The 25,881-nt window shown below is 40.9% G+C and overlaps 1 protein-coding gene and 1 long non-coding RNA gene across 3 annotated transcripts in view; one reads left to right on the forward strand and one right to left on the reverse strand.

The window, feature by feature from the left end:
• The first annotated feature begins 3,528 nt into the window (after nucleotides 1-3,528).
• On the forward strand, nucleotides 3,529-23,833 carry LOC116693184 (uncharacterized). Its single transcript, XR_004332862.1, has 6 exons — nucleotides 3,529-4,032; nucleotides 4,412-4,514; nucleotides 8,583-8,685; nucleotides 9,017-9,071; nucleotides 9,388-9,459; nucleotides 23,594-23,833. It is a non-coding gene; the product is annotated as an uncharacterized LOC116693184 (long non-coding RNA).
• grm7 (glutamate metabotropic receptor 7) overlaps nucleotides 9,998-25,881 on the reverse strand; it is a 63,599-nt gene continuing 47,715 nt past the window's right edge. Inside the window, exons 8-10 of one of the 2 annotated variants that reach the window (XM_032521911.1) lie at nucleotides 22,728-23,663; nucleotides 13,744-13,996; nucleotides 9,998-10,745 (exon numbers count right to left, since the gene is read on the reverse strand). In XM_032521911.1, the coding sequence (XP_032377802.1) occupies nucleotides 10,609-10,745; nucleotides 13,744-13,996; nucleotides 22,728-23,663 (1,326 nt within the window). In that variant the 3' untranslated portion in view covers nucleotides 9,998-10,608. Of the gene's footprint in view, nucleotides 10,844-13,743; nucleotides 13,997-22,727; nucleotides 23,664-25,881 lie in introns of both variants that reach the window. The other variant, XM_032521912.1, reaches the window with a different exon arrangement.

A 25,881-nucleotide genomic window follows, 5' to 3' on the forward strand; every position in this document is an offset into this window, starting at 1 on the left:
GGAATTAAAATAGCCCCCCCCATCATCACATACCCTTCACCATACCTAGAGATAGGCATGGTTTTATTTCAGTTAGCCTAATAGCTGGTTTGATTTGCATTGAGGGATGATTTTACGGAAAGTACCCCATGCCAATCTCTAGGTATGGTGAAGGGTATGTGATGATGGGGGCGGGGGGCTATTTTAATTCCAAAGGCCAAGGGAACTTTATCGGGATGCATAGTACCCTGGATCCATGAAATAACTGGCCTTTAAAAATAACAATGCACCTGCCTCTATGGGAATTTCACATGGAGGTGTCTGTACTCGTGCCCCATGTATTTTAAGGAAGAACATTTATTTATTTATGATACATTATTCATTTACAAAGAAAACTGGTGTCCTTAAAGGATTGGATTGTTCCTCCTTTTTTAATGAAGGCATTAAGATCAATTTCCAAAAGAGGATTTTTTTTAGTCAACTTAAGCAGGGGTTCCTATACTCATGAGCAGCACTGTATATATACCCCTGAAAACGTACTGTATAATATAGCAGACATCAGCAACAGGGATGATTGCCTCTGGCAGTCTTTGACACCTCTGACACACAGAATATGCAGTTGTAGGATAACGTTTTATTCTGGGAGCACATGATGGAGTCATTGATCACTGACAGACAGGAGTTACAGCCGGTGTTGACACCAACTTGATGGGATTGAGGTTGGAGGAAGGCACAAAACTTCCCACTAATATTACTAAGCACAGTTGAGACTATAAACACTGCCTTTTTCTCGCAGTGACCTACTGTAAGCTTAAACTTTTAAAACTGCACCGTGTTAGGTGAAATGCACCAATCAGCTTCAATTTGGCAGCATGGTGGCTCAGAGCAGGTAGGCCCTGCTGAGTGCTATGTTCGAGGGCCTTTCTGTGTGAAGTTGGCATGTTCTTGCGTGGGTTTCCTCCCCCCCATAAAGACATGCGTGCTAGGTAACTCCTGCCATTGTCCTTGACATATGCACTGGCATTACAGCTGGAGGTGGTCCCCGGGCGCCATACTATGGCTGCCCACTGCTCCTGATTAGTTTAGTTTAGTTAGTCTGACAGCGCAAGTTTCATACACCTTTCTGCGAAAGTACACAACCGACAGCACATCTACTGTATGAAGGGATATGCTTTTTATTAATACTACTCTCCAGAGGATCAGATAACTGCTACAACAGCAGTTGAGTAGTTTGAATCTACAAATGTAGCTGAGCTAATCGATAACAGCAGCCAGTAGTAAGTTGTGAGGGTGGATCAGAATGTAGAGTTGAGGCTATTTTATGCCCTGCCAATCTCTCACTTCATCACCGCCCCCCTCCCCCCTCATTAATAATGTATTGAGAATGAAAGTTAATGTATGTGATGAAAAATGTATAACTTCATGAAAACCTACTGCCCTTTCAGTTGTTGATGTGTGTGAAGCACTGCCGTTGAAAACCTACTGTGGATGCTTTGTAGCTCTGCACACCAACAGTCTTATCTGTTTTAATTATTGAAAGTAAGTACAGAATGCAAATGCTTTGCTTTACAGTTGTTGGAAATTTACAGATTTCTATATATCCACAATCAGTGTTTAGAAAACACCTGCTGTATTTTATTTTTTTTTCCAGACAGTGGCAGAACACTAATCAAAACGGGTGCTTTGTAAGCGTGTCTATAATACCTGGGGGTCATAACAAATTCTAATTAGGCCTGTAGCTATGTCAGGCAAGGCTCTCATTGCAAACAGGAGGCTAATTATTTCCACTGCACAGTATTATTGACAAACTTTTCTCTTGATTAAAAAAAGAAAACATAATCAGCCTTTGTATGCACCCTAGTGCTTGAGGAGGTGGTAAGATGATCTGCTACTTAGCAGTGGAAAAAAACAAAGGATGTGATGGTGGGCAGCACCAGATGATATTGACAAGTCAGTAATTGACCTCATTAGGTGCCCAAAGCCCATGAAATGTGGCACTCTGTTTCCCATTAGGGTGATGTGCAATAATAAAAGAAAAACATATTGATGAAGGATAATTGTTAGGGAAGCAAGGAGTATATATTTCATATTTACAATGGGTAATCCATAAAAAATGTTTTTCATATTATACATAGATCATAAGGAGTGCTCTTGCAGTACTGTAACAACAGACTTTACCCTTGACTTAATAATATAAAGACATACTCAGATTATAAATAAAAGATCAATGCCATTTTTATTTTGCATAATCCAGAAACGTATGGTCTATATACCAATTCTACTTTTTGTATAACATTATATACAAACAGCAACCTAAAATGTGACATTTTAAGCAACAAATGTGTTAGTAACGTTACTGTTGTTCCGGGTATAGACCGTAAAACAGTTTTTCCCAATTGGCTACACGTTTGCTGAATCCTTGGCTCATTTTCCGGAAACTGTAAACACAAAATGGTAAACTCTACATGTCCCCAGCAAAAGCAAACACTGCATTCAAAACGGTTACATCTCTTTCCAAATGTATTTTTGCATCAAAATGACACACACACATCATATAAATAAATCCGTCTTCCAACCAACAGCCAATGATGTGCTCAACATAAAACATGACTATCCCATCAGTAGGTTTATGCCTTTTTGCATTCTCCGTGTTATGCTGTAGCCGGTTGTGAAAGATTGTCACAGTAATGTATACCCACTCATTTAAATGAACAAACACACAAATGTAATACAGTAACAAAAGAACATTGCCATTTATTAATAAAAAAGCAAGTATTTTTGACCACTTGTGTTTTGCATGCACCACTTTCCATATCCAAGATGAGATAATCAGAAAAACATGCAGTAAGATGAAGGGTTTACTGTATAAAAATTACAAATGAAAGTCCCTAATTATTTCAAAACTTTAAACACAAAAAGACAATAACACATGCCAAATGTAGGACAGAAGAAATCAGGCTGCATCCTGCCTCCTATTTTGGTCTGGCTACAGCACACCATCTACCTCTACCTCTTGCTTCATTGAATCTCATTTTCTCCAAAACTGGAAAGCTCATCTGTGGCCTTTTAGTGCTCAAGCTCTGACTGTGTGCAATTCAGCAACTAGCGTTTACACCTGTGAACAGTGGGTATGGCTTGGCATTGTGATTGGTGTTGCTTTCCAAAAGGACTTTTGGGATTTTAATTTTGAATGTTGTGCCTAATGTGGACACCTGTGTGTAGTGCGATACAGAATTGGACGCTGCAGTGTAATGCAGGGATTGTGCTTGCAATTTTTCAAACTTGGTTTAAGGATTTGGTACATGAGTTTCACGTTTAGGCTTATAAGTCCCAATTTTGGTGTGTAAAATTGGGGGAAACTGTAAACCAAAGGGTAAACGTTCTCTAAAGGTTGCAACGTTAAGATAACGTTAGGGGAACGTTCGCTAAAGGTTGTAACGTTAAGGTAAACGTTAGGGGAAAGTTCGCTAAAGGTTGGAACGTTAAGATAACGTCATGGGAACGTTCGCTAAGGGTTGCAACGTTATGATAACGTTTGGGGAACGTTCTGAGAACGTTCGATGTAACCAAACCTAACGTTCCCAGAACATTTAAGAAAACTTTCCGATTAACCAACACACAACCAAAATACAACCAAACCTAACCTTCAGGGAACGTTCCCGCAACCAAAAACGAACGTTTCCAGAACATTCTGGGAACCAAAAATTGTTAGCTGGGAACATGGGCGGTAGTGTTGGTGGTGGTGGGGGTTGAAAAAACAGCCACCAGATTAACGCTATGTCAATTTGTAGCGACCAAAAATTGTGTTTCAGGAATATCTTTTTGAGGAATATTATCTGTAAACAAACAGGGGTTGTGTTAATGTGAGTTTATATGCGTTTATTTATTTTTCTTTTGTTTTGGGAGCTTGCTAGTTAGGCCTAACTGCTAATATAGCATTTTGGCTATAACGTGTTTGAACCATACACTTATATAGTAATATACCTTCGCTGGTTTGAACCACGTTTGATCAAACCGTGCCTCAATCTGTGATCGGAGAAGTGAACGTCAACGGTGAGTACACATCCACTTCACTTTTCTAAGGTTTAGAATTGTATCTAAAGTTACACGGGAGGGAAGCGCTGTGGTAACCTTAACGTAGGTTAAGCTGCTTGGTAATGTTTTTTTCCGTTGACATGCTGTGTGTGCAACGTTACGTAACGTAAAAACGCACAAATTGTTAGCTGGGACTAGTAGTTAGGACAACAACCTGTTCAGGACAAAATGCTGACCCCACAAGAAGGTCATTTAGGTTGCTGTAAGACTAAGATCAGGTATAATTAGAGTTGGACATGTGTACCTACATTCAGGTTTAGTATCTGGGAAGTGAACCTAATCCAATGCATTTTCCTCCAAGGTGACAAAAGTGTGTGATTACAATCTCTCCTTGCAGCACTGGAAATGATCAAGATGAAGTTAAATCCTCACCTAATCTGCAGGCTGCATCTTGTCCTCTCACCAACAATGACCGCAGCGCCATCTTGTGAAAGAATAAAGTAAGTTCATTTGAATGCGTTCCAATGCCGACACAATGAGCTGCCTTGCCCTGAGCGCTGAACAGGAAGTCTATTCAGAAGTACATTTTGTAATCTGTCGGGACTTGTTGTACAGATCTTATATTCTGAGACAGGGTCGTGAGAATAAAAGCTACAGAGGGAAAGATGGAGATCGCTGCAGTTATCAGTAGATGGCAGTAGCACACCATGACACATGTACTGACTGATAACATTTGCATGAGATCATTATATCTTTTGTAGACGAAATAAATGTTGCCTTAAGCATTGGTAAACAAAATGCAGAACTGCAATTATCATTTATCAGATACTGTGTGTGTAAAGGCAACAAGATCCTATTATAAGATACTTGAGTTTATTTAAATTCATTACTTTCAAAGTTACCATAACGCCACATGTAAATCTGTGATTGTATCACTGATGGCCGCTATTTATTTAACAGTGCATCAGCAAAGAAGTGATCTTCAGTTAATTCCCCCTGATAACAAAATGTGTCGGCTCTCTCTTAAGTCTCACTCATAATTAAAAAGTGAGATAAGTTATAACAACTGTGAGACTCCCACAATTCAGTCACAGATTTAGAAAGTGTAGACTAATTGCATTTTGCTTCTTATCTCATAAATTGGATCCATTCCAGAGCTAGGATGGAAATCCTCGTCTTCAGTCATGGAAGGCGCATACTCCCGTGGATGCAGTGGATTTTCGCAGGCATGACAGATGCTGCCTTGTGCTTGCTGCTTGCACTGGCTTTAATGGTGTGAGCAGCATTTTAAGCTTGCTGCAGGGGCTGAGGGCAGCGGCAGAACATTTGGCATTTGAGATGTTATTAGAAACATTTCCATGGCGGTGCATTGTAGTGTAGAGGAGAAACTGTAGCATTGAGGTCAGGTTAACTCTGTAATGTCATGTTGAACCAACCTCTGCATGACTCGCGAAGATCGGAGAATCAACATGTTTTTTTTGCTCTAAATTATACACAACACAGCAGCGGGGTCGCTGTCACTTTATGCACCATACAGCATATTCCTGTAGTGTGCGTTTAGCTGGAAACTCTTTGCCCTCTCTATATGCAGTTCAAACAACACGCAGCCTCTCAAAATAAAACATGAAGGTTGCTCAGTATGTGGTTGCTGTACACCCGGTCTACCTTTTACTGGCATTGTGTGATCCGCCAGTCTCATGTTAGCACAGGATGTTTGTGCAGAGCTTTGGTCTCGGCATCCTGCGTGCTCCCCGCTGGCCTGTTGGCCAGATGGGTCAGTGACTATGTAGTTGGGGCTTGGCAGGCCCCTTCTGTTCTTTGCCAGGGCCCACTCATGAGACCCCAAACCCCAGAGACCAGAATTATAGAAGCTGGATCCCGGGGTAGATGGATTGCAAGCTGAGCGGAGACATTCACACATGCATTCAGTGCACACACACAGGTAAATTAAGGAATAGACGTAACAGAAAGTGTATGTCGCACACACACACCGACATGTGTGCTACATTGAACACTCTCCTGAAGGAAACGCATCTTTCAGAGGGCATAATGTCTCACTGATTAGGCTACTGTAACAGGGAAATTAACACAAGAATATGTGATTTTATTTAATAAGCCAGAAGCAGGCCTGATCTTTTATTATTTCAGACAAGCTGTTCAGAAGGGTTCCATTACTGAAGTGAGATTCTTCCTGCCATGTCATGTGAAAATGTAGTCAAGTCATCTTCAACTCTTATTGCAGTCCATTAACTCCATTGTGAAGATACATAATTGATGCAGCCTTTGGGTAGAGTTTAATCAAATGGAGAGTGCGCCACACTCCACCGCCAACTGAAAAATGAGACACGCAATCTTTAGCGATGTAGTTTGCGTGGTAAGAATATAATTCACACTTGAAATTGATTTATTATCATTTGACAGTACGCTTCCTGCACAATGCCCACAGCAAAAGTTGTAGCTATTGGATTCATGTGGAGGATTTATGTGCCTGAATTAAGATCAGTTTTAAGAAGAAAGACTAAATAAAAGTGCAACACCAGACAGCTGATTCTACTAATCTACTCCTTAACAAGTGTGGTATGTGATTTATTCTTTGTACCTTTCAGGTTTATCTTTGCTTGATGTGGATTTTTATCACTCTTCCTCAACTATTTAAGTCCATTTCAGTATTTTGTTTTCTCTTTAGGCATTTACTTTTCTTTGAAATAACAATGATCTGTGTGGGATGTGGAAATGCATTGTTTTTGCCATGCTCCTTGAAATCAAGGGCTTAGCTTTCCAGTTAAATTTCACAGCCGGCAAGCACTTATCTCTGTCAACTCCTGTTTAAGCCACAGGTGAACTGTATTGCTTTAAATGCAGTTGGCTTTTGTTTGTGCCGTGAACCTGAGCTGTGATTCAGTGTTAAAAAAAAACTACTTCATTTTAAACAATCTTCTAAAAGTGAGTTGGATCTTCATGCAGCCAAAGCACAACAAATATGCAACATATTCACGATATGTATGCCGGTTCTTCTTTTGTCCATGAATGCATTTTTCTGACTAAAGGCAGCAGATTAGTGCTCCTATTCAGCTGTGAATACAGAAGCGCATTCGTTTCAGTCAGTCGTCTTAATAGCACAGCAGTCAATTAAAATCCATGAAGTCAGATATGTAATTTTCAAATAAGCATTAGCTGGGGGAAAGATGGAATTAGATGTTTGGATATCGAAGAGATGGGAGGGGAAGACATAGAGGGAGACGGCGAGAGAGGTATAACAATTACTGTAGAGGCAACACGTACTAAATCCCCTAGCCAAAAATGAGTGAAGATAAAGGAGGTGACTGAGCTAATTGTGTACTGTCAAAATCCATATCTCCAACGACTGTCAAATGAGCAAATTTCAAAAGTATTCTCTCCACCCACCCAACTCCCCCCCAGGAGTAAAAGTAGAGAGAGAGAGATACCAGGAGACACTAATGTGATGAGAATGATGCCTGGTCTCTTCCGCTGATTAAAAATGCAATAACGCTGTGGCAAGCACACTGACACACACACTCGCTATGCAGCCGAAGCAAAGAAAGAAGCAAGGCGTAGGTCAATAGACCCACGGATAAGAAATGACACCAAGTGAGCCTACACTCATTTATTCACATGGAATAAGAGGCAGCATATCTTTTCTCGTAGAAAAACAAACAGCATCTCAGCTGCAAAGCCTGTTCATATGTACTCTTCCTTTTAGATGGTAATTAGTGGCTATGTGGAGATGTGGATGTTAAGATTCATGTCTAACCAAGGGATATCTTACTGTACAACTAATTATAAAATATTGGTGTCACCATGTTCTGGTAACAGTAACTGGCCTGATTTCTTCTTCAGAGCACAGCAGATGGAGGAAGGAAAAAAAAGATGCTGCTAAACAAAAAGCATCATAAGGATGCATTATAAGGGATTATAAGGGTTACAATGAGTGTGTAGTGAATAGCGTATTGTCTTTATCCACCCTACGTTATATCAGGCCTCCGTTGGTCACTGACGGGAAGCAGATAAGGTTTCACTCTGGCTGGAGTTGGATAATTGGACATTTATGGAGAGATAGGAGAGCCCAGGGCCCAGGAGCCATGAAACAGAGCTAATCTAGACTCCGCATCAGTAAATTGTCTGTGAAAGAGCACATCAGGAGTTCTGACAAGATAAGGCAGGCTTTCTTCAAAGGAGCTGGACCAAAGTGACATGAAAACTCCAGATGGAAGAAAGCCTGAGCGTGCTGAGACTTCTACACGTCACACAAGGCGCATGCTGAAATGTACTTTTCGTATAGCAGCGGTGTCACCTTGTCATCCAAATTGGGTCACACAGACTTGTAATTCCTACACAATGAGGACACTTTTGACAACTGTGTAACCAGACAGCTCTTAAGAATCAGAACTCGTGGCAAGCCTGTGTACTATTGTTCAACTTCAAATGTTCCACCCATAATAATCTGCGATTGACAGTGCTTAGAGTTTGAAACATTTAAATCCTCCAGGAGGAGTGTGCCTTCCTCTAGGTCCACCATGATTAGTTTCCTCCCTTTGATGTTTTCCCAGGAAACTGCTGCCTACGGAACAGGTGCATACTGAGCAGGTGGGCTCTTACGTAGGAGCCTTGAGAGTTTGGAGCTGGAGTAAATCATACTTCACGCTATTTTAGGTAAGTAGGAAAAAAAGCGACCTTCCTGAACATGTTTTCATAGTTACTTTTCAATATTTTCTGCATATCAAAGATTGTGTTTCTCAAAGTTTTGTCAAGATCCCAAGTAGTATTACTTGAGCTGTTTACTATTTCTTTTCTTTTTGCTGAGCTGCAGATCTAAAGTCTGTTCAGCCCCGACCGATTACTTGCACACAGACACTGAAACAGGCAATTAATTTGGTGGGGGAGAGGCTAGTCTTAATTGGCCATAAGTGTGATTTTTCCTGGCTGTGTGCAACAGAAAATGGCAGACTGTGTGTATGAGAATAAAGACCATCTGGTCCCACAGGAGCTGAGAGAGATGCAAGACAAATGGAAAGAGAAACAAAAGAAAACCTGTGTGGGTAAGGCTCTCATTCCTTCTTTCCCACGATCTTTCTCTTTAATTCTCTCTCTCGCTTACACACACTCACAGAATAGAGGAATCAGCATCTCTTGGTCATATATCATTTCCCCATGTAACAGCCTAGAGGGAGATGTTTACAGAGTGAAGAACCAGAAGTCACTCATGCGTGGCCTATTCATGTTTTTATATTATAATCGATATTGAAAATACTAACATTATGCTTGCAGGCAGGCACAAGAATAAAGCGCAGTAAGCTCGTAAAGCTCGGCCATCAGCCGGACAAATTGATCTGACATGTTATATTATTCATGTAGGGTGTTGGTGGTGGGACTTGGAAGGAGCAACAGTGAGAGAGAAACATCCGATGTGACAGAAAAGAGCAAAGGGTGAGTAAAGGAGTCAGCTAGTGGACATCCTCTGCTCTCGCAGGGTCTCATCTCTTTGCATGACAGCACTGCTCATTGAGCTCACTGATGTAAACGAGCACATGACATTTTCATTGGATTACAGAAAACCCATAAACAACACAGTGATTAACTGCACTTATTCATACAGCAGGTTAAATACGCCAAACTCCCTTGTGCTACAAAACACAAACATGCCCACTCACACTCACGCACAAGCAAAGAAATAACTATGATAAGCTGTCTAGTTTAATTGTATAAAAGATAACAAAATGATTTTATTACATGTTCATTATTTGACAGACATCACAACATACTTGCATGATTGCTCTGATATGTTTCCCACACCATAATTAGGCATAATACACCCAGTACGAAACTATATAAAACAAACATGCTTGCAGATACAAGGGAGGGGGGGGGAGTGTCAATTCAACAACAGATTAAAGCCATATTCTGTCATTAAATGAAGTTCAATTCCGGTAAAGAAAACAAACGGCAGAAGGATGCTGAAGCAAAGTATCATTTTCAGAATTTATTTCTCTTTTTTTTGTTGTTCAAACAGCACAAATAGAACAGACATACATTGGCACATGCAAAGTGAACACTTTGTGGTGCTTTTCATTACCATCCAAATCCAATTGAACAAAGACTGGATATCTATTTTTGTACTCCAAACATGAAAATACTCTCAAATATTTACAAAAGAAACATACTTACAATGCCCATCACTATAACATAAATAATAATCATCTGGGATTGATTTGAGTTGGTTTCAGTAAAACAAAGTATACTGTATGTGGCAGAGCTTGCTGTTCAAGGTAATTAAATCAACTGCAAGAAAAGAGGCACAGAAGAAAATCACTGAAACAATACAAAACAAAAAATCTGATAATGGGAACCCCAGGAGAATATGGCTTTAATGACATTTCAAAAGAAAATATCTTGAAAGCAGATCCACTGTCCTTTTTATTTTGTGTTAACTCCTCGTTCACAGTGACCCCTTTTAGCAGGCAAGTTGTTCTCTGTCAGAGAGAAAAGGGGACACAACACATGTTTAAAACCTACAGTTTGGTGCGTTATGCCGCCCCAGCCACACTGGCCTACTGCTGTGCTAGCCTCTGTCAGTACTCATGTATCGTGTCTGGATGAAGGTTGGATGCGATCCACAGTCCTGGAGTGCATAGGTACTGCAGGTGGTGCTGTGATGCCTGCGCTCGCTCTCCTGTCTCTCTCTGTCTTTCTTTGTTCCTCTAGAGCTGCCCTCCCTTTTCAAATCACAGATAAAAGGACAAACAGCATTCATTTTCAGCAGATCAGATCCTGAGGTTGTTGTAACTCACATATGTTTTCTTGGTTGCTTGACCTGAGAACAGAGTAAAACAAGATTAGCATTTACTTTGAGGACTGCTTAAAACAAAACAAAAGAGGCAAATGCATCTTAAACCAACTGCTTTTGGAAACTCTTCCTACTGTGCATCCTTACCACCAGATGTGTGCAATCAGTCGCAATATTTTCTGGCCTAGTGTATAATTCCAACTCCCAATGCCCCCGCGTACATCCTTGGTTTCTATTTTCCGATGTTGACTAGTGATAAAAAACACACAACGCCACACAATTGAGCACCAAACAAATGCTAGGGCATGCAATATGATCCCAGCCTGGATTGCCATGGAAACCTATCAGAATGTGGCTGAGTGCCTAGGTGCTGTGTGTTTATGTGTCCTTCTGTGTATCTATAGTTATGAGAACCAATTTGAGTTTCAAACCTTCAGAGTGAAGGCATTTCTGGCTCGTCATGACTTCTGCAAAAGGCTTTTTTAGGGTAGGCATTGTTGTGGTGGTTAACGTCAAGTAAAACGTGTATCAAGTACTAAAATGTGTGTGTGTTGTCCTTTCTGTGCAGTGGAGATGGACCATGTACATTTTCTTAATCACAGACATTGCTATAAATTCTCATTCCACTGCTTTAATGTTGCTATGGCGACTAGCTCCCATGGGCTATGCAATTAAAGTTGCACCACTTCTTTACAGCTGCATTTTGTAGTCTTGGCCAGCAAGTAATAATGAATAAAACATAAAGTAAACGCACAACAGATTATTGCTTTTAACCACATCTTCAAGAAGGTGTGTGTGTGTGTGTGTGTGTGTGTGTGTGTGTGTGTGTGTGTGTGTGTGTGTGTGTGTGTGTGTGTGTGTGTGTGTGTGTGTGTGTGTGTGTGTGTGTGTGTGTGTGTGTGTGTGTGTGTGTGTGTGTGTGTGTGTGTGTGTTGTTTGGGATCTAGACATCTTCCTACGCTATCATCTTATTTTTTAATATCGATATAGCTTATTATTCATCTCAGAACTTTTCTTATATTTTGTTCTGCGGTTTTTGTTAGGTTCAGTTTTCTTCCCACAGTCCTCATTGTTCATAGAATGAAATTGATCCGTCTTGATTGATCTATATTTGAAAAAAAACTGTTCAGGATAGTGAAGCATTTCATCATCTCTGATTTGCCAGGTCTTTTAGAGGTGTAATCATGAAGATATTACACTGTATCAGTACCAATGTAAAACTGCAGAACTCCTAATGCTCTTAATCCTACAAATCTCTCAGAGTCATCTCATACAGGCCTGATGGGCCCTGAAAGGGAGGTATTTGGCGCTCTGATGGTCACAGGACTTGACGGACAGTCTCCAGGGATGGTCGAGGCACAGTTCAGGTATTGGGGCGGTCATGCACATAAATTCGCCATTAATAAATGTCACTTCTTCTGCTGCTGAAAAAGAAGGGCAAGAGGAGGAGAGAGTGTGCTCGGAGGGGAGACGAGGCGTGAAGACATTCATGTAGGAGAGACAGAAGGTGAGAGACGCACAGAGCAAATGACACGACACACTTTTGGGAGGGCCTCGCAGAGACCACATGTCCTGTGCTGCTGCGACAGATGTTAAGGTTTCACCCTTAATGCAGAGTGAATTTGCTCATTGAGCCACATGTGTGACTGGGAAGGATATGTTCCCCATCCACTGATGCATCATCCCCTTGCATTAGTTATCTGATTTATATGTGCGTAACTCACACATTCAGTCAAACACAGTTACACACATTGAAAATAGCACACTCACAGTTGTTCACATACACACATACACAAAGCGTATTTAGCACGTGATAGATGAGTGTGAAAACTGTTAGGGTTTTTGGAGGAACTCCCAGGAAAATCTGTCATCTCGTAGGCATAATTCAAAGAGGGGGTAGAGGGGCTGGTGCACCTGTGGGTGCCACGATCGCTCTGTGTGATTAGAAGCGTTGCGGGAGAGGAGGCCTTTGGAGACTGTGATGTGTGATTTGCATGAGCTGTCAATCATCTTTGTCTTCATCCTGACAACTAGAGAAGAGCAAAGAGCTTCCATGGCAACGTTGGTCTAAATTCCAGACAATCTTTTTTTTTTTTTTAATTCAAAACCCGTTTGAGATTTGTTGTTTCTCACCACAGACAAACACTCTATCACCTAACTGTGGAAGTATGTAGGCTTCCCCACTCACGTACTAATACCCAGTATTATCTTTGCTAACAGGATCACGCTTGCTGTTTCAGATGAAGGGTGGTATGAGTAACACACAGCCACAGAGACAGATTATCTCTTTCCATTCCTGGCGACAAAGCCCTGCTTCTTCAAATCTCTTGACAGAGTGAGTCCCCCCCCCCATCTTCTTTCATGCTCACTGCTGTGCACTTGAGCTAAAGGTCTAACCATTTATCAGGAACCTAAGATAACTTGGTCCATTCTATAGGACATTGTGCATACTTTTTACTCAAGTAGCCACGCAATTAAATTGCTGGAATGGGACTTTCTAGCACAAGAAAGGAAATATGAAAAGACTACTTTCTCATTCGCCCCTTTTTGGGAAAATAAGATTTAAAACCTAGAAACCGCCAAAGCACCGATATATATATATAGATCTATCATTAACTCCTGGCTCTCTGTGGTCTGTATACCATCCTGATCTGTATATAAGCTTTATTAACTCATTGTAGACTAAATGGACAAACTGAGCCTGTATGTGTTAATAGATTTTATGACAGCCATTTTGAGACAAACGCTGGTGCATAGTTTGGCATAGAAAAGTATTAATGTTGTGTTTTACAAATTACTTAATATTGCATTCTGGGCTTTAAAGCAGTACATTACATTGACTCGGATTATGTCTAATGTAAAGTTAAAGTGCTCGGTTCTTGGTGCATACGTGTGAGGCTTTGTGATTCTCTCGCTGGACTACTTACTCATGGGGTCAGCAGCAGGGTTCTCACACAACTCAGTCTTAGCCTCTCCGTTGGGCCTCTCGTTGGGCTTCTGGGACAAACGTGATGACATTGTGGCAGCTGTGACCACAGCCTTGAAGCTACGCTTCCTCTTCTGTACGTTCATCTCAGGGTGGAAGATAATGATGTACACCTTGGGCATGTAGAGCATGCCCAGTGCTACTGAGGCACTGAGGTTCATGGAGATGGTCAGAGTGGTTGTCTGAATGTATAGCTGGAAGAAAGCACAGACACGTAAAAAAAAAGATTTGAACACAGACTAGAATAGCAATAGAAAAAAACAGTTCTATCAAGCAGATAAATTAGTCACTTTAAAACCTTATCAAGACAAATAAGGGGCAAGACAGCGGCGATGGCTTAACATCTATGGCCAATTACAGAACAGTCACACTGTTGAGCACAGGAAGAGGCAAAACCTAATAATAACCATCGCCTGATAACAGAATATGAGCATCCAGCGAATAAATCATTAGTCATACTTTTTTCAATCCTGGAGTGTAGAAACTCCTCTAAAAAGGGCCCACGTCATCAGATGGTTGTTTGACTAACTTAATACACAACCTGATAACTGATAATTCTATTTAATAGCAAGACTGTCTTTCTTTTATAATGTAACAATATTATCAGATACGTAGGTGGTGTGGATATTTGTTATGTGTAAATGTGGGGAAAAGAGCAGTCATGCGTACGGTAACCTAATCCAGCAGCATTTATTAAAGCCTGACCTGCAGCTACTCCGTCAAATCCAAGACAGTTCAAGCGTATTAATGACAATAGCAGAAGCATCCCCATGACTTTGTCAAAATGTCCTCACATGGCCTCCTTTCTACCAGTCCATCCACTTGGAACCTTGTCTTGATTGATAGACCCCGCTATCCGTGAAATGTTGCGGTCACCTTTCCTTTCCTCTCATATCAGAACCTTTATCTTACCATGCAAGCATTCATTAGACCAATCTACAGCCGCTGAGCTTCTTCTTCTCCCCCCCCCCCCCCCCCCCCCCCCCCCCCCCCCCCCGCAATTCCTCTTTGAGTAGAGCATGGACTAAGCACACTGCATCTCACTGCAGGTCCACATTTGTTTTTCTGCAGCTTTGCACGCAGTGGAGTGCAGCCTGTGAAAAGCTCTCACTGCGTTAAGTGGTAAAATCCTTCACAAGATTTCCATTCATGTGAGCCCAACACGGGTACACTTTAATAGTTTTCTCCTTAACATTCATTTTCAGAGGTCACATAACACCCTTCACACGTGGTAATTATGAGCCTGCATAACCCAGATCACGCCAACATTTAGGTTAACACAGTTATTTCATCAAAAGGTGGTGATTTCATTAAGAGGTAGTGAAGACAGTAATTCAGCACTCAAAAGCCTCTTTTTTTTATTTAAATGTCTTGGAGGAGAAGGAATTGCTTCAAGAGGGGACATTATTGTTTCAAGAGCAGATCACCGAAGCTCTCTCATTGATGTACTGCACTTGAAAGCATCCGATGTCTGCTGCCAGCCACTGGTAATGTGAACGGGGAGAGGATACATTTGTAAACACATTAGCCACCACAGTGTATCTGCAGAGCAGTGAAATGCTCACTGAGTATGAGGAAGAAATGTCACCATTTGCATACAGTTTTTCTCGGTAAATAGCACAACTAATGGTTATATCTTTCATACAAGATACTTATTTACATGCCAGTCATGTCTTTGTCGTCCAATCTCCACCAATCATTCAGATGCCTGATACTATCAACATGCCAATACACTCAGCTGCCTCTTTCTCTCTCCATCCCCTCCCGTTTGTGTGTGTGTGTGTGTGTGTGTGGAGCAGCATCTGATCTGGCTGGCTCACCATGCATAAATAACTGTATGAATATCACAATGCTCTCGGTGCACTCTGAATCACATCAAGCTAGGGGAGAATGGAAATGTTGTGCTTTCTCTCATGTCTGTGAATTTACAGTGTTTGTCATTAGATATACTGGGGCGACAGATCAAAGCATTGAGAGGAGTACACGTGGCGTCAAAGATAATCACCAGAGAATCTCCGCCCGGTGCTGTGTTTCCTCATGTTTGGTTGTTGGTAACCTGTCAGGTATCCATAGCAACACTACAGAGTTTGGTGCGAGCAACTAAACACGGCTGGAATAAGCTTTTAATGAGCTTCTGATACCTTAGACGCTGCAACGCTGACCCTATCAGAACTGATTTATTGACCATGTAGAATAGTTGATTTGGAAGCAGGCGCACAATGAGTATTAGGTGCTTACTCATACTCATCACACACAAACACAAGCGCACACACGCACGCCATAACAAATCCTTTTTCTTACGGCCTCTAATCACACCGAGACAGGATTTTTCATTGTGCCTCTCGATGAGCTTGACCCAAATTCATAGCCCCTCTCACCCACCACTTGAATGTTTAGCTTGTCAAAGAACATTCATAATTAATTCCTGTTGCTTTAACATAAATAAATACATGAAGTCATTTTCACAACTGCTTGGCAACTCTCTATTTTTAGCCGCATTAATGATGTATTAACGTCCTCATCAAGAATCAAATCAAACGGTTGCTTTTGATTTCGACATCTCATTGACAAGCCAAATGCCAACATCCAGCCACAACAAGCGATAAGTCTTCCATTTAGACAAATAGCTGTTGAGGGTAATCCTTGTAATTATACCCACTAGGGATATACTGTACTTACTTCAAAGGCAATTTAGTTGGGTATGGTTGAGTACTATAAATGCACACAGCAATAAGGACTTGATTCAGCAAGTGACGATTAGGATGCTCTCTGCCCTGTTAGAGAATGACTTCAATAATGGATCCAGGGGATTTGCAGTCTCCTCTCAACTACCTGGATGTGTCTCTTGTTGTTTTGGGTGGCCTACTTTCTAGCCAGGCTCATGTCATGAATAACTGTCTCTGGCTTTGTGCCGCAAAGTCCTATTCCACATTGGAGACACTGCTTTCTGTGTGGATGGTCTTCCCACTCATTTTGACTCTGTGCAGGAGGTCCCAATTTCTGGGTTTCGAGATAAAGACGTTGTGACACATACTGTGTAAGCCACTCTGCATTGGTTAGAGCAGGTTATTAATAGTCAAAACAAATAGAGGATGGCGCTATTTGTTGACAAGTTTTTTTTATTATAAGTTTTTGGGCCAACTTTTTAAGCACTAAAGGTAAACGTGTTTGATATATTTTTTTAACTTAAGAAATAACTCAGGCAATATTTAGGAGAGGAGAGATATTTTGGTAATGCTTGATGACAATGAGCTTTTTAATAAAAGACGCTGTTTTAACAAAACCAGCAATTTGCGTTACTTTCTGCAGAAATAGCTGTCCTCACAACCTTAGGCTCAAATCAAACTTTACTGACATCTTCATGAGGCGAAGTAATATATAATATAGGGTCTTATATGTCATTTATTATTTATTTATTCAAATTATAGCAGAGCTACGATAATTGAGAGTTCACATTGTCACGGTTTATTTCCAAAGACTGGGTTGCATTACAGAAATATATTTTCTCCCAACTGTAAAGAACATAAATTGAAAGATTTGTGTTCTCAGTGGAGAGGCGTGCCACAGCCCACAGAGGTTTTCCAACATCATTGCTGAACAGTAGATGCTGATTGTGTGTGGCATGTTGTGTAAAAAGATGTGGTTGGATAGGGTTGATATGATTATTTCACGCAGCTGAGTCAAATTACCTGCTATTGTAATTTTCATACTTTTTTTTTTTTTTTTTTAAAGCCAAACAAGTGTTTACTTAAAACCAGCTAAGTAAATGGCGTATAGGTTAATATCATTATGGGATTTAGGCCTATGCTGTTTATTTAATTTGGCATCATCTTTTTGCACACACTACTATGGCAATAACCCTCGTCTAATACTCCAAACTGCAAGTGCAATACATTATAATTATTTTTACTTTGGGACTCTTGGAGTGATGTAAAACCGCAACATCTCTCACATTTAATCATATCTGGATTTCATTATATATATTGAGATATTGTGATATGCAATTACGTTGTCTAAATTGATAATAACAAGCACATACTAACTCAAATTTCTCAGAAAATCTGCAGATTGCGTTTTTTTGTTTTTAAATAAAATTATTTGTGTGCATGCATGTAAATATCGTCAGTGTATAGCTGGAAAAATATTTGTTTGTCTATAATTTCACTTCAAAGTTCTTCTGAAAGTCCTTAATAAAGGACAGTGCGGTATTGTCGTCGAGATAAGAAAAGATATATATCAGCATTTAAAATTTTGACCATATTGCCAAGCCATTTCATGAAGGATGTTCAACATCTTTGTTCAATTTTTCTTTTCATTACACTTGACCGATTTTACCTTTTGCCTGCAGTCTGCCCCTGGTGCAATCTACACAGGGTTTCAAGCATAAAACAACTGGAAGGCAGGAGAATTTCACATGTTTTTAAAAAGACTCCACATCTCTGCAGTAAGTGTCAAGTCCAACTCCTGTCAGGCGCAGTTGTTTTTTTAGTTTTTTTTTTTTTCGAGAGAGACAGGCGGATTAGAAGTTGCAATTTTCATTTTACTTTCTGAAAGCAGGATGAGAGTATAGTTAGTCATTACTAATGATACGTGGCAGCACGGTCTCTCTTGTGTGAAGGCTTGTGGGTACAGGAGATATCTTACAAGAGCCTAAGTGGTTTCCATACATGTTTTGAGGTATGTTAGTTTTCACAACATGAAGTTCTCCTTTTAATCGTTACTGAATCTTGTGGGTGTTTCACTAGAAAGTTTCTGTCTAGATAGTTTCCACCTCATGGAAAATGTTTCATTATATCATCCTACTTTTTAAAAATGTAAGAAACATTGTCTTTTGTGGTCAAAGAGTTACAGAATAAGAGGCTTTTTGTGTTCAGTGACAGCCTCACTTAAATGTATTTGCTAGTTCCTTTTACTCAAAAAAATTGCAGAAAGTTTAGGTGACTTTGACGCTATTTCGTACATTTCTGTGTCATCTAGTTTATTCAAAGGGTCTATTCGAACTGTGGCTTGCAGGCCCGGGGCCTCATGTTTATACGTTGCTTACTTACGAAAAGCTTGCATACGCTGGTTTTCTCGCACACGGTGTGATTTATAAAAATTTACTTCCATAAAGTCTTGTCTTGCACTGTAATCTGGCGAATTCAAAGTGAAAGGTGCCAAAACTCACTGTTACACAATAAAGTTTCTACTTCACCTACTGGCATACGTCTGTGACGTTGTCTATGAAAAACAATTATATCTGCTGACACTCGATAAATGTTTGATCATTTATGTGGATAATGTTTCACATCTTTCAAACTATTAACTGTTTAAATCGCAGGCTACTTAACCTCTGTTAAACATGTGCCCTACTGCCTGCTGTTTTGGACAGCATTATTAATATAGACAGTCTATAGATCAAGTTTTCCTACACTGTGCGAGAACGGGCCAAAATTATAATTCAATTTGCAACAATTCCTGAACGTCTGAGAAGTTTTTTGCTTATTCTCCGCCAGTCATCATGATTCGGCATCATTCGGCGTAAAGAACGCCAGGGTCATTAACGTACTTCTCAACATTCACAAGGTGTTTTGTATTGGCTATTTATGGTTAACAATGGGCGTGTACAGGGCTGTATAAGAGGCTGATTCACGTACTCACACTTGTGGGTAATCTGTGATTTATAAAGGTAACATTGCTTACAGATGTGCTGTTTTATAAATCTGAATTGTTTTTGGCGTATGCCATTTTTTTCTTTTGGGCGTACGTACATTTTTAGTAAGGATGTTAAGCACAGTTTCATAAATGAGACCCCAGGAACAAACGCTGTGTTGGGTGGGCAAACTCCTGCGACACGTAATTAATCTCGTGGATGATTTGTAGGCTATTAAGTGAACAAGGTGTACCCGGTCCAACAAACACTGGCCCATCTTGACTGTCTTAATTCTGTACATATTTCTGTAGTCCTATTTACTATTTCATCCATGCGTGGTGCAGCTGATCCGTGCGCACTGTCACATGCTGTGGAGACGCTGGCCTCACTAACCTCTCTCTAAGTCAGGTCTCCCTCATGCTGGACGGAGATTCACTTAGCGTACTAACACTTAGAAAATAAATGCCATTACAACAGTGAGTTCAAACTACTTATTGCGTGTAATTTGGACTGACACTGAGATGCATGTTGGTCTGTAAATGGCGTGGCGCTGCCACTATTCTCTTGATTTCCACTTTGACATTAGACTTTTTATTCTTTTTTTATTTTTGCCATGGTTCGGTGCAATCACCACCCAGTCACCATTTGCCATTCTGGGTTATTTTCTTTTATTGCTTTTCCGAGATGACAAAAAGAAAAAAATGTTCTCGCCTCCACCTTTGCGATCAGCTCCTCAACCTCACAGTTGGTGATGTTATTTTTCTGTCTGCAGCGGGATAACCTGTTGTGATTGGACAAAGAATGACGTTGGGGGCACATTTTTATAGTAATTTTCATATTAATCTGTTGGAGGAGGAAAGGCGGGGTCGGTGGTCCGTTCATGTGCACTCAATTTCACGTTGATTTCATGATAATTGCTCGGTTTTATACGTGAATATTTCTATCCACAGGTACTTTTCAAGCTTTGGCCATACGCCACCTTCTGGTATGAAAGCTGCACAGTCTTTTATACATGAGGACCCTTGGGTTTGTTTCAAAAGTCAGTTGATCTCCAGACCTGAGGACAGTTGAATTTGGATGCTGGTGACTCTCACACAGTCATTAACTTGAGAGTGTTGAGTAGCTGACTGAGCACATGCAGGTGCACAGGAGGCAGGGGATGCTCTGTGATCTTTTGTTACCATTTTCGCATGGCTTCCCTCAACATGAGACCGAATGGGCCAAACAGAGGGGAGGGGGAGGGAGTCACAGGTGTGGAAAATAAGGGCATCTAAATAGTGTTGAGTTAAAAACATTCCACTCAGTGCACAGTCACAACTGCTCCACTACTATACAACATAAGGTCACACAGCCATCTGAAATGTGTTTTCATTTTTCATTTGATATCGCACAACCTTATTCAAATCTGCATGACTGTTTAGCCACATCTTATAAACAACAGTTCATGGCACTTATAAAGTGAGGATACAGCCATGCATCACATGTGACAAGTCCGCTCTGCACCTGAGGTTTCAGGTTTCTTTTTTGCCTGCATTTGTATATAAGACCGCGATTGGCTTTCAAATCTGTGACATACCAAATCTAGCTTGCTGTGGGTAAATTTCTCAGATTGTTAGATTACAGGGAAGTGCACAGACATTTCCTACTTTAGTCAAGGCATGTGAAAACACCGCTCTAGTGACAAACTTTGCCAGTATATATTTGTCAGCATAGTCAAGGTCAGACATTTTATGGGACATAAATATTAAGAAAAAATGTTGACGGGATCTTTAAGATTAAATAAGGTAACTTAATGGATGGGATAGCTTCACTTTACCTTAACTACACTGCAGCTTCTGCGAAGTATGTTATAAAGACATGCAAAGGCACTTCTCACTTGCAGTGGCAAGGGAGTAAGCAGAAATGCACCCACAAAGGCCATTACACCAGGATGCTGTGGTGTGAACTGGAGATGAATATAAGGCAGGAGCTGGCGTAAAGGGGTTGACTGCATAAAGGGGAAAGATAAACACATTACTGCCTCACTAGTCGCCGCAAGTAAAATAATTAACTCCTAATCGCTGCTGAGGGTGTAATTCATCTATGAAATCGCAGCAAATTGAGATGAGGAAAATCAGTTTCTGATCCATCTCATGCGGTAGCTTAGCAGGAAGGATATTGAACGGTGTAAATGGACTGTTCTTCTATAGCGCTTCTAGTCTCAACAACTAATCAAAGCGCTTTTACATAGTACAGGAACCATTCACCATTCACACACATTCATACTCTGTGTCCGAGGCTGCCGTACAAGGTGCCACCTGCTCATCAGATAAACACTCACACACATTCACACTCCGATGGCACAGCGTCAGGGGGAACTCACGGTTCAGTGTCTTGCCCAAGGACACTTTGACATGGGACTGCAGGGCCAGGGATCGGACCATCAACCTTCCGATTGGCAGGCAACCACTCTACCACTGAGCCACAGCTGCCTCTCAAAAGGTTAGAATTAACACTTTCCTGTCAGCATTGATGTTCTATCAGTGGAAAACTTCCCCTTCTGCTCTGTCTTACACACACAGCCTCCCAACCAGCACATGCACCCCACAAGTCCAGCCAACGGATGCATCTGTATTCTTCCCAGTGCTGGACAGATAAGCAATGACTAGGGCGTCAGGTCAAAATGTCATATTCTCAATCAACTCCAGTGGCAGCCAATATCAAATGCTTTGTTGAGTAGAGCGTAGCTGTCAAGAGATGGAATGTGTTGAGTCAAACTTTTATTCACCCACCATTTCTCCCTGCCCTCCTCCAGCTCCCCCTCCTCCTTTTCCTCCACCTCCTCCACCCGCTCGTCTCCCTTTCCAGAATAAGGCATAATAGTACATGTTGAGCCCAAGGCGTGATAGCGAAGATAATGGCATCTGGAGCTGCCGGCACCCCCGTCCCTATCACTCCTCTGGCTTTTCAGGATTTGGTTACTTAACATCAACACTTCCTCCGCCTTCCTATGCCTATTTTTGTCCATGGTGGTCCTAGTGTGGGTTTCCACGCATATCGAAGCCATATGAATGTGAAATCAAAAGAAAATGAACCCATAACTTATTCAGTCACTAAATGTGTGTGTGTGTGTGTTTCCCTTTATGTCCTGTTTGTGTTTTCATTTTGTGTTCGTACAAATAGGCATGTGTGCATGTGTTTGGACAAGATAAAAACAGGGCAGAAGGAATGAAAAGGAAATTTGTGAGAGGAGGGAGAGAGACAGACAAAGAGAACGCTTGTGACAAAGAAAGAGAGAGAAAGAAATGACTCACCTTCTCTGCTGACTGGGCTGTGCCAAAGAAAATCGGGATGAAGGCCAGCCAGACTATGCAAGTGGTGTACATAGTGAAGCCAATGGGCTTGGCTTCATTGAAGTCTTCTGGTACATCCCTTGTCTTGATGGCATAGATGGTGCAGGTCACCATCAACAGGATGCTGTAGCCCAATGAGCAGATTATCTGTAGGTCTGTGATGTCACACTTCAGCACGCCACGGGCCAGCATGGGGTTAATGGTTTTCTGCTCATCGTAGTCAACGATGGTGTTCGGCGGGTCCACGGCGAACCACACCAGCACGCCCAGCAGCTGCACACAGATCAGACTAGAAGTGATGGCAATCTGGGAAGTGGGACTGATGAAGCGCGGGGCCGTGACCGTCTGCTTGCCCTGCTCGAAGATCCGATAGATACGGTTGGTCTTGGTGAGCAGCGCGGCGTAGCTGATGCACATGCCCAGGCCCAAGAAGATCCGCCTGAAAGCACACACGGCTACGTCAGGTTTGGCAATCATGAGGAAGGTTATGATGTAACACAGAAAGATGCCAGTTAGAAGCACGTAGCTCAGCTCTCGGCCCGACGCCCGAACAATAGGTGTATCATTGTAGCGTATGAAGGTCGCCATGACAAAGATGGTGGCAATGATACCAAGCATGGCCAGGAAGACGGGGATAATTGCCCAAGGGGAGTGCCACTCCAGCTTGACAATGGGGATTGGCTGACAGGCGGTTCTGTTGGGGTTGGGCCTCATGTTGTAGGCACACAGTCTGCAGGAGGTTTCGTCGTACTGGTACTGGTAGCCATCACAAAGCTCACAGTGCCAGCAGCACGGCATGCCTTTTACTCTCTTCTTCCTCTCTCCAGTTTTGCAGGGCAGACTGCACACAGAGATGGGCACCTCCTGCTCCCCATCTGGCCACTGAAGCTCCTCCAGCTGGTGGAGAGATGACACACAGCACAGGGAGATACGGTCAGCAACGTCGCAATAAGCCAGAGTTACCGCTGAATGTGGAAAAACCATGTGTATCGTGAAAAGTACCTGAATTTTGTGCATGGCTCATCATTCATAAGTGGCCACTTATTACTATAATATGCTTCTCATGAAGTTACCTTCTTTCTAAAAACAAAGTACAATGCAATCTTTGCAAACAGATGAAGAAATGTAAACAAAGTCAAAAAACAATTAACCTAATACAGTTTTTCTTGCCAATTTCTAAGAGGGATTGTTTTTTTCTAATACTTAAACGTAATTGAAATCACTATGGCAACAGAGCTTACCTTTGTTCAGTGAAATAAAAATAAAGAAATGTGAAATGCAGAAGACATTATGTTTTAATACAGAAGCCACTGAGGTATAAAAAATGTGATGAAAGGAAGGAAAATTTGACTTTGCGACTACAAAATGCCTCTTTCAGAGCTTTTTACTATTTGTCATCAAAATGAAAAGTGGGGCGCCTGGGTAGCTCACCTGGTAAAGCGCGCACCCAAATATAGAGGTTTACTCCTTGACGCAGCAGCCGCAGGTTTGACGCTATCCTGCAGACCTTTGCTGTATGTCATTCCCTCTCCCTCCACTTTCATGTCTTTAGCTGTCCCATAAAAATGAAGGCCTAAAATGCCCCCCAAAATAATCTAAAAAAAGGGCAGTATACAGACACACTGAAGAACTATCTGAGACTCCAATCCAAAAAGGCCTGGAGGGGTTTTATGGTCTAAGCTCAAACTATAATCTCAATGTAGAAGTTGGCCATAAAACAGCCATGAAGAAATGGAATTTTTTAGGGCTCTAACATATTTTGTTAGGTTGTTAAAAACACTTTCATAATACTCTGAGCAAGTCTTTTGATTCATTATAAAAGTGTACTGATCCATGGCTTTAAAAGCCACAGAAGATTAAAGATTCTTCAACATGACAATAGACAGTATGAGCAAAGTAAACAAAATAAATCAGTTGGAGTTCACTGAAAAAAACAAACAAACAAACAAAAACATGGCAAACTACACATTCTAGTGGTATGATGGTTCAAAGACTTTTATTGTCCTCTAAAACTGCTCGAATGAATGAGAAAACAGACATTAAAGTCAGAATGACATAGCGTAAAACTACATTGGAAACGAGTAGGATTCATTTCAGGGATCATTTTTGTAATGAGCATTATTCCCTCAATGTGATGTGATTTCTTGACTTAAAGGCACCCTGTGGAGTGGCAGGACTCTAATAGCAACATGAAGCATTTTCTTATGAATGTGTCCCTGTTTTGTTTTGTCTCATGTATGTTTACAAAGACGTTCGTGCACACAAGTGACACGATGCACAGTAAGGCTGTCACGATACCTGAATTTTAGCTTTGATAAAATACTGTTATAAAAAAACAATACCTCGACACATTTATAATAATGTTAATAGTAATTAACAATATTGTAACTAATCTTACATGTTTTCCATACCTTGAAGGCCTATTCCGTATGTTGTCATTAATACTTTAATTATTATTTTTTCTCTTTCTTTTGTTTATAGCCACGGTTGTTTTGATACTATCGAATGTATAATTAAAGTATTTCATCAATACGTTTAACAAAACTCTAACTACAGTCTGCATAGCAGCAGTTCATGTGGACCAAACTCCAATTCCTTTTTCATTGCGCATACACAGTTTACAAAACTCTACACACTTATCCCATGACGTTAACCCTAACCTGCACACAACTGTGGATTTACAGCACTTTGTTCATGCTAACACACAGCTGTCACAACTGTTAACCTCACATTCAAAACCGAATAGATTTCAGTCTGGTGCCTATCAAACACTACTGATTGCAATTTTAGCTGAAAGCCTAAGCAGGTGTCTTGTTTTAGACGAGTTAATGAGCATATATGGTATTTATATAGAGAAAGCTTAGAAAGCCTTTTTTTGTATACAAACACTAAATAAGGATGATGCAATAATGCACTGTACCGTTTGAGAGAAACAGGTAAAAGAACAAAGATACCAATATGTCCAGGTAAGATGTCTGAGGTTACATACACAGCTATAAATAAATGTGAAAAACACTATATATTTGTGATATTAAAACTGTGTTCTTACAGTTTTTCAGAAAGTAATAGAGCTGAAAGCATTGGAAACACCACATTCATTAGTATTTAGAGATGA

The sequence above is a fragment of the Etheostoma spectabile genome, chromosome 7 (genome assembly GCF_008692095.1).
Source record: "Etheostoma spectabile isolate EspeVRDwgs_2016 chromosome 7, UIUC_Espe_1.0, whole genome shotgun sequence".
NCBI lineage: Eukaryota > Metazoa > Chordata > Actinopteri > Perciformes > Percidae > Etheostoma > Etheostoma spectabile.